Source organism: Epargyreus clarus, unplaced genomic scaffold (assembly GCF_041222505.1).
Source record: "Epargyreus clarus isolate Ecla_fem2 unplaced genomic scaffold, WU_Ecla_fem_2.2 ptg000008l, whole genome shotgun sequence".
Classification (NCBI taxonomy): Eukaryota; Metazoa; Arthropoda; class Insecta; order Lepidoptera; family Hesperiidae; genus Epargyreus; species Epargyreus clarus.
Genome location: NW_027332216.1, coordinates 4252898 through 4267774, shown reverse-complemented (window position 1 = coordinate 4267774; position 14877 = coordinate 4252898). Strand labels below are relative to the sequence as shown.

At 33.9% G+C, this 14877-nt stretch overlaps 2 protein-coding genes across 4 annotated transcripts in view; one reads left to right on the top strand and one right to left on the bottom strand.

The window, feature by feature from the left end:
* Positions 1 to 14877, bottom strand: part of Nasp (Nuclear autoantigenic sperm protein) — a 186609-nt gene that overhangs the window by 9230 nt on the left and 162502 nt on the right. For 2 of the 3 annotated variants that reach the window (XM_073075705.1, XM_073075707.1), the window contains exon 1: positions 132 to 244. The exons of the other annotated variant lie outside the window; for it this stretch is intronic. The gene's annotated coding sequence lies outside the window, so the exon portion shown is untranslated. Of the gene's footprint in view, positions 1 to 131; positions 245 to 14877 lie in introns of those variants that run through there. 3 annotated transcript variants of the gene reach the window in all.
* Positions 7220 to 14877, top strand: part of LOC140743992 (uncharacterized) — a 45624-nt gene continuing 37966 nt past the window's right edge. Inside the window, exons 1-2 of the mRNA XM_073075427.1 lie at positions 7220 to 7392; positions 9331 to 9552. Of these exons, the coding sequence (XP_072931528.1) occupies positions 9461 to 9552 (92 nt within the window). The 5' untranslated portion in view covers positions 7220 to 7392; positions 9331 to 9460. The remainder of the gene's footprint in view (positions 7393 to 9330; positions 9553 to 14877) is intronic.

Genomic DNA, 14877 nt, shown 5'->3' with positions numbered 1-14877 from the left:
TACCTGATAAAGCAATTGTATAACGTATTTCTTGCAGTAAAACGAGCTTAATTTATGTTTTTAGACTAAACACGCGCCATCATAAAATACACAAGTTTTCATAAATAAAGTGCATAGATGTTTGTACTTACAGTCTCTGTTTATTTTAAACGTAATTTCTTAGCTGCAGAACTTTCAGGTAACGTGTTATTTCTTATATTAACAAATCTTAACAAATAATTTACGTTACAAGACGCGGCTATAAGCACGATGAACAATATGAGAATATGACTTAAAATGACTGAATGACGTGAGCGACTAATCTCCCCATTCATTCGAATCTGACAATGTCAAGGGATCAGTAGTGTTGCTAACATAAAATCGATTTTTATTTTAATCGATTATTATATTTAAGTTAACTTCAATCAATTGGTTATTTAATTTATTTTAGTTTGATAGTGATAAAAGTTTATGTAATTATTATTTTGACATATAAATCAATTGTTTAACATAACTTAAACAATTTAGTCAAGTAATTCAAAATTGAGATATAATTGTTGTTTTGCATAACCATTTTGTAGCTACAAAAGTATCCAGCAGCAGTAAACTGCACTATAAAAACTCAACTGTTTACGAAGGCAAAATAATTTCGCATTTTTTCCTTGGTGCTTCTTTTTATTATACTTCTAATTCTTCGCGTGCTACACCGCCACCCTGCGATAACAACTTTCGACGGACTCTCTTGGATATATTTGAATGCTCTTTAAATCCTAACACCATAATAAACATGACTTATAATTTTTTCACAGAGTCGGTATTCTAAGCACAGTCGTAATTATGTACCTATGTGTCGTGTTTCGACAAGTTAATTATTTTGATAGTGAAAGCAACCCTCATAAGATTTCGAGATACGATTTATTTTATAAATGTTTATAAATATACATACATAAATTACGAACCAAACTCATACCGAAGTAAACTGTTCGTAGTTTTGATTTTCTTTTTTATTTCGTCCCTTATTGAAACTGCTGATTCGTTGCATAAGAAATTATATAAAAGTCACCTTAAACTATTATTCTATGCTGTCAGTTTTATGCATTATATGGTCGGTTTTATTTTATGGCCTAAACCTTTTCATTCTGAGAACAGACCCGTGCCAGCAGTAATGGGTTGAAGATGATGAAGTGGTCACTGCTTTCGTGCACATTAAGTATGAGTATTTAAGCCTAGATACGATTTGATTCCTACCTGAAGTGCAATGCATTGCTATCCCTAAGGACTAAATTGTAATACCTCGGATTGGCAAAAAATAGGATTGGTGGTGATGCTTCTGAATTCGAAGACAGAGGATTCTACCACCTTTAAAAGTTATCTTACAAGTTTACTGTATTGCATATTTTAAATATATGCCTATCTAATTCATGTGAAACTAAAATAATCAAGAAAGTACTTATAGTGTTTTACTCTGAATCTTACCTTTACGTAGGTATCTCACGTGTCACTGTTTGCATAAAATAGTTAAAAAATGTTTTTGTGTTTGTATACAAAGTTCGTCTTGTTGGGGCTTAGCGTATGAAATTATGAATATATAAAACTGGTTAATAGAATTTGTAACGACTAGGTAAAGTTAACCGACATTTCATTATAGAGTTGGCCTTAAATCATGTTAAAAGTTTTAGATAAATTTTGTAGAAATATCATCCGTCATTTCTTTTTATAATATAGTTTATAAAGTATAATACAGTTAAGAAATGACACACTCGGCGTCCTAAGCTAATCCATTCTAATTCCAGGAAAAGTCTCTTACAATGGTACAAAACGCAAATTTTTGATTATCCTCTGCCGGTCGATAACACACAGGCGGTATACTGGTCAACAACACACAATTGGTCATAAATAGCCATTTGTAAATTTTTAAAATTAGGCCCTGTATATCTAGGATTAGAGTATATATATCTAGGATTAGAATTTCTGCGTGAATATTCAAAAATTATACGCGTGAACGCAATAGGATCCGCGCATATAAGCTTAGTTTAATAAACCAAGGAATTAGAACGGATTAATGAAAACTTAGTAAGTAGGTATTATACTGTTTCGTGAAAACTCAAAATAATCAGGTGAAAGGTGAACGCCCCAATAGTTCGTGTTAACACGTTCACTGCAGTAGAAAATATCACTAACTTATATCTGGTACCAGGTCGATGGCGGCCATCCGCCAAAATAGACCTGTTATATGGCGGTATTATATGAGAAGAAAGATATATTTGCTGTAATAGTAGATAGCTTCAATAACACAAAACTTAACACATTTTGAAGTAACGCAACTTAATTTTGATAGCAACATAATATAAGAAAAATAAAAATTATAAATTATCTCTCTTTCTAAATTTATCTTCTTTTATAAGAAAATAATAAAAATAGAGGCAGACTAATTTTTATCTGCTAATATATTATAATTAAATACAAGATGTTATATATTTCGTGCGATGGTTAAAAGTATTTTAGCAAGTTAGAATATATTTATTCTTGTCCTTATATGACTAAGAAAAACATCGCACGAGCAAGAAACTTTTTTCGGAACATAAGCACTGTATCGGGCCTATTATGAGTGATCGGCAGTGAACGTGTTAAATAACTACAGTCGGATTACTGGTAAGTTAACGCGCTAGTTCAAACTTCATTCCCAAGTTTCTGCTGACGTCTTCGTTTCATTTTTGCTTTCGGAATTCTGCACCAAACTGGTTTCTCAAAGTTTGTGAAGATTAAGTGCGGAAATGAAATGTCTACAGGAAAGATGTAGGAAATACAGTTACCTACATACCTAAATGTTTTCTGTACATTCGTAAACATGCACAGAAAAACGATAATATATCTAGAACGAAAATGACGGTGCAGAGCAAAATCGATACTTCTGGTTCTGCCTCATTGTATGCTGGCTGCCGTGTTCTGTTTTAAAGGATATGATAAAAGAAGAATTAGATAAATGAGATAACCAGGTGTTTGTGGCCAACCTTAGATTTCATAACTACCCTTCGTGCGGTTTACTACAGTGACTACTTACTACTTAAAACTACTTTTGCAGACAGACTTAGGGTTATTTAGTTTTATATAGAGCAATTCAAGATCCTATATTCATAGAAGTAATTATGTTTAAATGAAATTCTGAAAAGGAAGCAAACAGGAAATCTATAAAGTGAAAGTACACAAGTATGATTGCAGAAATCATAACTTACAAATATAAACAGATAAACCTATTCACGTCTACACAATGTCGTTGTGTATATGTGGGCGCGCCGGTAGATAGATCTACAATGGTATTTCGATTCAACTAATTTAACCAAATTTACAAAAATATAGTTAAAATAATTAAATAAATAAGCGTTAATGCCACCATAGTAACAATAACACCCAAGCAAAATACCAAACAGTACTATTGGACAACTTCTGATCCGTTGACAGTTGCGCGCCTCTTTTTTATACCATGATACAGGTAGCCAATTGTTAATACGGAGCGGTAGTTCGAAATTAATATCATATGATTTTAAAAACGGAATATAAATATATAAAATGAAGCTTTCTCCCACACATACACAATAGTAGAACAAACTATAACAGCAAATTACGAGTGTTAATTTATATTCATTGCGAGGCAGTACACGCAAACACGTTATTAATTAGCTTGTTAACGTCGCCGTAGAACTATCTACGACGTAGCGGCACGTGTAACTGTAAGGCTTTTTCATACAGAGCGAAAAGACGCAACTATTCCGCAGCTTGTAGGTTTGTTTTTAAATGCATAAAAATAAGGACTTAAAAGCTTGCTATATAGCCGTATAGCTGTCTACGACGTAGCGGCACGTGTAACTGTAAGGCCTTTTTGTACAGAGTGAAAAGACACAACTATAGTGCAGCAGATTTCTTGTGGTTATGGTTTTAAAGGTTTCGAAAAAATAGGGATTTAAAAGCTCGTTAATGTAGCCGTAGCTGTCTATGTTGTAGAGGAACGTGTAATTGTAAGGCCGTTTCGTACAGAGCGAAAAGACGCAACTATACTGCAGCAGATTTCTTGTAGTTTTGTATGTAAAAATAGGGATTTAAAAGCTTGCTATATAGTAGTAGAGCTGTCTACGAAGTAGCGGCACGTGTAACTGTAAGTCTTTTTCGTACAGAGCGAAAATACACAAGTATACTGCAGCAGATTGCTTGTAGTTTTGGTTTTAAAGGTTTCGAATAAAAAATGATAAAATTTAAAAGCTCGTTGATGTAGCTGCAGAGCTGTCTATGTTGTAGAGGCACGTGTGACTGTAAAGCTTTTTCGTACTGGGCGAAAAGACGCTACTATACTGTGCGATTTTGGTAGAATTTGAATTCATGGTTACATAAACATCTGGGAAAAGATTAGGCATTTCGTACAAAGTGAAAAGTTATAACTATACCGCAGCCGATTGCTTGTTTTTAAAGGTATAGAAAAAATAGAGATGTCTAATGGGTTAATAAAGAAATTAGGTATTTTCGAAAAAAAATTGTCTTGCACACCCAATAGTATGATTCACATCCTACTATTGAAATAATAGTTTTAATAACATTTACGTGTTTGAACTAACAGTAACTGTTTGAATTAACACAACATTACATGCCTGATACACACTTCGTTAACTGAATAATTTACGAATGACGTCATTGTCCATACGAAAAAATCAAATCAGATATACTTATATTTTTAAATCGCTTCTGCTGTGTGTGAATCATTCCTTATAAAGTAAACCTACTAAGTAAAGAAAACATTTGCCAAGACAGCGAGCATCGGATATTTTACAAGTATAAGCCGATAAATCAAACCGTATTATTACCATCTGTTACGTAATTTCACAAATTTTAGATTTACTATTTAATAAATATTACAGGGATTTTTACTCGATCGCTAGTTTATTTTGTAGCAGTAATAATGAAATATTAAATTTATATTATAAGTATTACTTCTAACTATATAATTAGTTTTAAAAAACGAAACAAATAAAAAAACGGACTCCTTAAAAATATAGTCTAGGTATGTCACTGCAGCAATTCTGGCGAATCCGACGACACCTCCTATGTTAAAATCCTTTAAGCCATTTGGGTTGAAAGGCGTAACAAAGAATGCAACATACGTACATAGACTCGAAAGACATTATCCTTATTGGATAAAAAAATGGGAAAATATTAGTTTAAAATGAGACGTCGCTATGTCGACATCTTCAATCATGCAACAATAACAAATGACAAGTATCATAAATAACATTTCTTAACGTACCAAAAATATTATTATTTATTTGCATTGCTTTATATTTTACATGACATCGAACCACTACTATTTAGAAAAGCCATTAGGGAAAGTACATTGAACTGAACTAATGATAAATCATCAAATGTTTTTTTGATAAATGTCTTCGCTCAACATCATTTCGAAATTTTAATCTAAGTCCTACAACGTAGAACTTCTACGCCGTAGCTCGTAGCTCGAAAACGAATGTCTACGGTTTCGGTACTTTGTAATTTGAATCACGAGTAACTACTATTTAGACTGTAACCTACTTTTAAACCAGATAAATTACTTTCACGTTAAAGGTTGTAGAACTCTCTGTATTTGGACTACGAAACTTTTTACCCGCTTTTCTACTTAACTTTCGCGTTGTTATTGTTTGAACAGTTTTGAAGTGTTGGTATCCTTACCTTGTCCGGTTGAATAGCATGATTTTAATTAGAATGATTTTTATTAATTTCAGACAGGACTTAAATATATTTGATGATTGTTAGAAATAACTATTACCATACAACATCAGGTGGCTTGTTTATAGAATGCGTATCTATTACAATAAAAATAAGAATTATTATTGTATAACGAACTTAAGTGAAGTTCTATCATTAATATTATATTCATACCAATGTACGAGTGGCCAACCGTTTTATTGGGAATTTTGTTACTAAAAGAACTATCAAAAAACTTAATTAGCGATAGCTTATAGAGCTTCGTGCAGCACATTATTTCTTCCTGTATCAGAGAAGGTAACTAACGGATTAAATAAAAAGCTGAATCTTTCTATGAAATCATTAATTTTAGAAGGTGCTAGAACCCTTTGTGGTTCGACTACGGCGGCACCACTGCCACGCCTATTTCTGCCTAATAACAGCAGTGTTAGGCGCTGCTGTGTTCCGTTTTGAAGGGTGTGGTAAGGGAGACATACTCTTCCGAGGCATTCCAGCTTAGTCCTCAGGGATAACGGCGCATCTGTGGCCGACCTCAGGTAGGAATATCTCTATCTGGGGTTGACTACAGATGTCCATGGGCGGCAGTAGCCACTTCCTATCAGGTGGACTGCATGCTCGTCTGCTACTCCTATATTATAAAAAAATACATTTGTAATTGTGGTAATGTACGTTTTTCGGTATGGATGAGGCCTGTAGTTCATAGCTTTAAAGAAGTATTAACAGATAGGCGCTCGAATGTCACACAATAGGAGCCATTTCTGCAAAGATCACTTATTAGCAAGCGCTATAATAATTATTGTACAAGGCAATTAAGACCACAAATAAAATGTTCAACTTTAATTACTTGTATTATGACATCAATTAATTGGTTACGTTAAAATTGATTGGTTATTTGTATTGTTAATTGTAATTAATTATGGTGCAGCGTGCATATAATGACACACTGTAGGGTATCGACTTTTCCCCCGCCCCGGGTTTAGCGATTGCCCGCCCAATATTACTCTAGTGTTGTGCCGTCAGAAGTTTATCGATAAAGGATATTCGGTACGAAATTAAAATTATTTAATAAGTTTATATTTCAGTTATGTAACTTTATAATAGAGTTTTTATATTTGCCGTATTATATTATATAGTATCCTTTTCCTGTTGTACCTATTCATGTTCTTTATATGTAGATATCTGAGTTTGCGCTAACACTAAATCTTTACTAACACAGCACATTTGCTTCATAAGAGTAACGTATGGTAATGAATTATAAATACTTCATTTCTATAAATCAACTTAAAAAATAAGTGAAATATGTTAACATCCCTAACGAGACCTTTTTTGGTTGAATAATTTCACAAAATCGCCCCCGCTGAAGTAGATAATGAACCTGTCAAACTAAAACTGAGATAGCGCAGAACTTTTAAACGAATCCTTAACCGACTTTGTTATCGATATCCCGCCCTCACCCCTACATATCGCTTGATTTTCTCATTTCTATCCAGTCGGTGTCTAGCCCTCGGAGGAGACGGTCGCGCGCTCCGTCGCTCCCTTATCACGAAGCAATCATTCGTTGTCACGCAACTACGGAACACATTAAAAAATAAACTTCACACCCAAGCGATAATGTGACGTATCTGTGAGTGGTTGTAAGGACAATAAGGCGCGGATTCCGATGAAAGGGTAAGCACGTTGTTGTCAGTAGTACGTTGTGAGCTAATGATATTCGGAACACATTATTTTGAACACCTAACGACTGCGTAAAGCAATGTATTGGATCAAACCTGCGTTGTTATTGCTTGTCCTAAGTAATTTTTAATATTATAATTCAAATATGTACTTTATGGAAGTAAACAGGTGATGACAACGGAACTCGTTGTCAAGGAAAGTATTGAAATTAACAAACAATGATAATTGTGAAAAAGATATTATCTATCTATGAAATGAGAGTGTTTTATTGGGAAAAACGCTTAATGATAAAGAGAATTGAATGCCTAAAATTAATATGTAATTATAACTAGTACAAAATCTTTGTTTTCAAGATTTGGAAACTGTCAGTACTTATATAGTTAGATATTGATACTGTATTAAAAATTGTATAAATAATTTGGTAAATACTGCGATTTTGTAAACAGTACGATTTCTTTACTTGATTTTTTCTCACTTTAACAGTTTTATAAATCTTGTCTTTGTCATGCACGGAAGGATATTTCATAATTAGTAATTTGTTAGTTAATCAATTATCAGGAAGGGTTTTTTTTCAATGCATATTTTCACCTTAGAAAATCAATTTATTACTATCGCTCTATTGGGCACCAATGTTCTCTCACAACAAGAAGGATTTAGGAATATAGTCCACCACTCATGAGATTGAGGCTTTACACATCTTTACGGATATTATAGAAAGCTTTTAGGAATTTCCCATGTTTCTTTCCTTCATCGTCAAGGTAGCCTTCACCTTCGAAATACATTTTACTTGCCGGGAATTTGAACACGGACCAAAGAGTGAACGGCTGAAATTCATACCACTTTACTGTCCCTATCAAAAAAATACTAATATCGAATTATTTAAGATAAAAGTTCCATCATTGCTTAATCCTCTGCAATGAATTAAGGTATTATTTCAGGGTTTGGTAGAACCTTTAAGCAATAAACTGCTTTATCTGCAAAGCTATGTGATACTAAAAAGGCCTCGGTATATTTTATCCTTAGAAGCCAAATTTAGTCCTTCAGTAGAACGACATTTATATTTACATACCGACCCTAATCAGGACCCTAATCATTAATCTTGTTTATAGAACAATGGGCGGTAGTGACAACGTACACTAAACTACATAAACTTTCAAAATAAATTGTAAGCATATGCTTGTTTATACAAAATCAAGATAAGTATAAATATAGTAGGAGGTAGAGTAGATCAGATTTACATTTAGTTCAATCTTAGTTACATAAGCTACCTACTTATTCCAAAAATATTTAGGATCAATGCGTAAAACATCAGAACTTCAGAGGGGATGCAAAAAGATATTAGTGGAACCATAGATTAGTAAAGATACTTTGCCGCCTTGAAATTGAATGAAGCCGCAAATGGCTTATTATAGTAAGTTCTTTTTTGAATTCTTGACAAATAAAAACATTTTTAGAGAAAATTTACAAATAAATAACTAATACTGCGTAATTTACATAATTAATAAATAAGTAGTTCAATTATTTTAGGGACATTTTAGCACGGAGACGTGGCAAAACTTTTTTACGCAACTATTTCAATTCTCAAAACTGGGTACATTTTCTTGTTAGGAGTGAGTAATCTTTACTAATCTATGAATGGAACACAAAAGTTTAAATAAATAAACCTTTATTTGCTTATCGGGTATACAATACAGAGATACTCTAAAAAGTACATAAATCAATGCAACATTCTCTAAACATGTTTATATATATTTTTTTATAATAACAAAGATTAGGCTGCTACTGCCATTTCCAATGAACTCCGGATAAACTTTAGTCCTATTTGAAATGAGCCATAGCCTGGACGAAGCTCGAACTAATCGTAACTAATAATAATCCCTCGTAGTCTTCGTATAATTATAATTATACTATAGTTCTTATTTCTCTCTGTAGGTGAGGGAGGTGGTCACGGCGACCAGATGTGCGTATTCGGTGCAACCGGGAGCGAGTTAAGGCCACAAAAATTGCTCCCCACGGTAGCCCAGCGCGCGCGTACATCGCCTACCACAAGCTGGGCGCAGGCATGGAGGCTCAGACTGCCACGCCGCAGTCCGACTGCGAGTGCGGGGTGCACCCATCAGCCCTGTATCTGCTGGCGACGCTGTTGCTTACTAGGTAAGTTTTTTCATTACGTAGCTATACGGAGCCAGTAGCTATCCAACTATCAGGTGGACTGCATTCCAGTCTGCTACTCTTATTAAAATTATAATTAACTTTACTTAATATTATTAATTTACATAATATTAAAGGAATAACTTTGCGGATTTAATGATTTGCAATATTGTTAATTTACTTGATATTATAAAAAAAAACTTTGCGGATTTAAAAAATTGCCGCCAGAAGACTACTCAAATTAGCAGCCTCTGCCGATGTCTTGTTGTTTTTTTATTGTGCTTTGTTTGCTATTCTTAAGTCAGAAGGAACTACTAAGCAAAATCTGTAATGTCGCGGACGCCTATGATTGGCATGCACACGTGTGTAATACCAATAGTGTAATACTAATAGAAAGAATTGACAGCATTAAGCTGTTGTCGTGCAAATAAATAAATAAATAAAATCTCTAGAAATCGATATCCTAATCAGGGCCGAACTGTCCATATCAGACACAATCGCAGGGTCGAACAAATCACTATTTTTAGCCGCTCTCTATAGTCAACTAAAAAAAGGTAGTCAAGATTTAAATAAACTGTGAAAGTTATTGGCGAAAAAAGGTCGTACTCGTAACATAAATTTGCCGCCTTAGACTCCAGCCTACTACAGTATTTTCAAAAAGTTTACATTTTGCGACGTGAAGTCGACTTTTACTACTCCTTTTCTCACCAATTTCGTTGATGATAACAAAGGAGTTAATGTAAGAATTGCATCTTTCTACAAAGTTATCTACTAGCTTACACAACCAAGCGCGGTAACTACAAATAACCTCACCATCTAAATTAGGTAAACGAATAGTCATATTAAATGGAATAACGAAATGGCTTCGTTACTTACGCGTAAGCTTTATCCGTTGCGGAAGGTTCAAATCTTTCGTGAAGTAAGTAGAGTATCGTAGCGAAGCAATAACTCACCGGCTACACAATTTATGGTTTCCGGGTTAAGGAATGCCGTTTCAACGGTAAGAATTTCGGGGTCTTACTTTACGTATATCTGAAAAATCCCAGATACCCCAAAATATTCGTTTATTGCCAAGTACTCGTAATTATGACAAGTTGTAACTTTGGGTATACCCAAAAAATCCCAGATACTTTAGTCAGATTTTTAAGTTATGCGCTTAGTACAAACTAAGTATCACATGCTTTAACGGTGAAAAAAATAAAAATCTTGAGCAATTTTTCTCAAAAAAAAAGGAGGTATATGAAGACCAATTCGTATTTGATCAACGTGGTGGATTGTTACAAAAACCTTTTCGCTTTTGAAAGTAAACTTTTACCCAATAGTAAACTAAAAGTTTGCCCAAAAGTAAAATAATGGATTGTTGGTTAACAAAGTACGTACGGTAGGTATTCCTCACTAATTTTTATTCTAATGGACTGTACGTCTTATATATTGCACATAATTTAAGATACATGACCAAATAACAAACAATATTTGCATAAAGGAGCAATAATTCAGTATCAGTTCTATTTATTCTTGCCGCATAATCTCCTCAACCTTGTAGCATTCACTCTCTACACTATATATATAGGGAAGAACGCCCTTTGTATCATATACAAGGATATTAAGGTAGTATAATTTGTGCGCGTAATGAAAGGCCGTGACTTAAGTGGTATTACAGCAGGGATTAACAGAGTTCATTACTCATACTACGAGTAGAGTAATCTAATACCCGTAAATCCTGACCAATTTTTTCCTGTGGTTTAGTGTTTGCGGTCATCAATTTATTGCCAATTTATATTATATAAAAATTGGTTCATCATCGTCATCATCAACCCATCATTGTTCCATTGCTGGGCACGGGTCTCCTCTCAGAATGAGAAGGATTAGGCCATAGTCCACCGCGCTGGCCAACTGCGAATTGGTAACTTCACATACCCTTGAAAACCTTTTTTTTTTAATTCTCAGGTATGCAAGTTTCTTCACGATATTTTCCTTCACCGTTTAATCAAGTGATAATTAAATTCTAATACGCACATAACTTTGAAAAATCAGAGGTGCGTGCCTGGGATTTGAACCTCGGACCTCTCGACCAAGAGGCCGCGTTCCTTAACCACTATACTATCACTGCTTACAATTGGTTACGATTGTATTATTGCTTTAACTAAATACCTATATTTTGTAAGAGGCTACACAGAAAAAACGTCAGGCAACAAATCCTAACGATTTTGTAGAGAACATTCTCTATTTTTTTTTAACGATACACAAAATAAGTTTTGGATAAATTTTTTTTTTTTCAAAATACGGGTATGGTGACCGGGTCTGGTGACTTAGTCATGCAGGTCTTCAGTATCTAGGTGAAACGTAGATAACATTGAAGTTATTCTTGAGCTGACGCCTTATCGTAAAGTCATGGTAAAGTCGTTTCAAAATGGATTCACTTTACGTGTAAAATTGTTTATTGCCATTTTACGTTTTCAATTCCATTAGATTTATCGATATTACTTTTCAGTCTGTCATTGTTTAAAAGTCGACGGTCATGCAACGTACTTGTAAATGTCTTTTCAGTGTTCAAAGTTAATTTATGATGTTATCTTTGTTAAAACACGTTTCAAAATATCCTTTGTTATAATTTTCTGACTGCGCGAAATTTGAACAACGTGTTTGAAAATAAAAATACTTCACAACAAAGGAGTGTTGCCTTTTCACTGTTGATACGTTGTTATGAAATATAAAAACTAAAGAACAAAGGAATCGAGACATAGTGGAAATACCATTTTTTTTAAAGGCACGTGTTTAAAAATTGATAGACATGTTGTAACTTTTCTGCAACACTGAATAATTCCTGCCGGGGTCGTTTTTTCAACAATGTTGTAAGATCATCAACTATTGTGGCTGCAACTTTTTTTCTATCACACTACTGGACTCCCCTTAGAGCAAATTTACCATGCTGATCGAATGGCTATAGTAAATCAACTGATCTACATATTTAAGCAACGTCAAGCACGGCTCAAAATTGGATGGATAACCGCTGGTGACATTCGTCCTTTAGAGGCCACGTTAAGTTAGCGGCCCGCTGTTAACGCTGAAGCATAAAATAAATAACAGTCGTTAAAACTTCCCAGGGACCTTATGGGCAGTATGAAAATATTTGAAACAGGTTGGCCACTAACACGACCTCTCTCCACCAATCCTCGTTGGAGCAACGTTATCCATGCATGAGCATGCTCCAGGCTTTAGTTCCAGTTAGGGACCAGCTAACTAAACCCAACGATACGGAAAATAATATGTTTTATTACTTACTCATTTACTTTTCCTTCTTCCTTAACTTTTCAACTTTGGTACTATGTTATTCATCAAATATACCAAGGCTTTATCAAGAATTTAGCTTAACTTTATATCCAGATTGGCGATATCCCTGAACTCTCACATATTGAGAAGATTACACGCTGCGGACTTTTTTGCGAGATTTTATACGATAGAACCCAATTCAGAATATCATATTTTTGTATAATATATTTGGAGGATGGCTTTATTTCCAACGGCGCGGATTTTATTTTTTGTTTAGCAATCAGGATTATTCTTCCATTGCCATTTTGAATTTCCAGGGAATTGAGACAATTGCACGTTTTTTTAAACAAATAAGTTCTTTGTAATCGTTATATTTTCGTTATACTATGATTTACTTACGCAGTTACTTCCCTTATGAATAATTAATCTATCCAATTATACCTACCCAAAATCTAAATCTGATAATTTATGCCTACCAAAAATAATCAAATTTTGGATCTCGATAAACAAAACATTGACTTTTAATGTTTTGAAAATAATCCTTCAATAGGTTTATGTATTTTATCTATAAAATATCCCATAAAAATCCTATATTGTATAGTAATAAAATATAGGATTTTTATTACTATAAAATTATAGATTTTTTATGGGCATGCCACACACATACATCTAAATAATAAAGTCCTTTATGCTTCACTACTTACACAAATGGCAGGGTTCCTAAAGGATATGTGCTACCATAAATGCTTACATTTCCAAAAGTACTGCAATATTTACTATGTTACTTTGAAATACATCAGCAATTCCCGTACCTGCAATAGAGGCGTCAGAATGAAGACATTTGTCTCACGATCACGATAAATTCCGTTTTACAAGCGCTCAATCTGTGTTCCGTAACAATTGGGGACCAATCAACAAATGTAGGCGTTCATCCAGCCTCGATTACTCTTTATTATAACGTCAACAATATATAACTTCTCGTTGCGCGTCAATCAATATTCAGCCAACCAGACATTTCTACGACGAATGTAGATTGCTTCTCTAGATCTGGGTGGTATTTACTCGTCTTTTTGTATTTATCTATACCATGAATGTTTACGGCAATGTCTACGACATTCACAGTGTCCAGGATTTGTGACAGGTTAAAATACTGATTATAAAAAGTAAATTCCAAATTTGAAATGTTGACGTTTCTGTCATTACACACAAAATCAGACAGTCACAATTTGGAGTTTGTTACGGGACGAGATATAATTAAATATATTTAACATTAATTTCTATACATAGTTATTTATATGTCTTGTAATATAAATATATTCCATTTGTATTTATTTTTATTCCTAGTATATGTTTATTATTGAACGTCTAAATACCGTCTTATATATTTTTTTGCTTTACCCATAGGTTGACTGGTACAGAATGCTTCTAGCATTAAGTCCGCCTTTTATACCGATTTTTATGGTATAATAAAGTTCTAAATAAATAAATAAATATATTTTATTACGGAGGTCCTGAGAACCTGTTCGGAACTTGCAAGTGTGTGTTGCATCAAAGGACGACCGGTCGCCAAAGGGAGCACCACTCTTCGGTATCTATTTATTGTTTACACCTACATTTATTCTCACTAGCGTACAAAGATTCTAAATTATATTTCAGATTAATACCAGCGACCTGAAATTCATACACACAGTATAGGTATTCGTGGTGTGTAATTAATGGTATAGTTTGAAAGTAGTAGAACCCTTCGTGGTTCGACTCCGGAGGTTTCATATAATTCTGCTGTATAAAAGCAGTGTGTAAACGCTACTATTGTCTGGCATTTGAAGGGTTAGGTAAGGGAAAGACACTTATACAAGTCGTTCAAATACGTAGCTTTTAGGGGTAGTTACGCATTTGTTGCTGACTTCTAGTAGCACTCTAATCCTATATTGATTCCTTACCAACTGGTGGTAGTGTAAAAAAATGTGGTCAAACAGGAAAGGAGAGATAGAACGGTTCATCTATGATTTAAATGCCTAATTGTTTTTTTTTTATGAGTAAGTAACTGCCTGTAAAAGT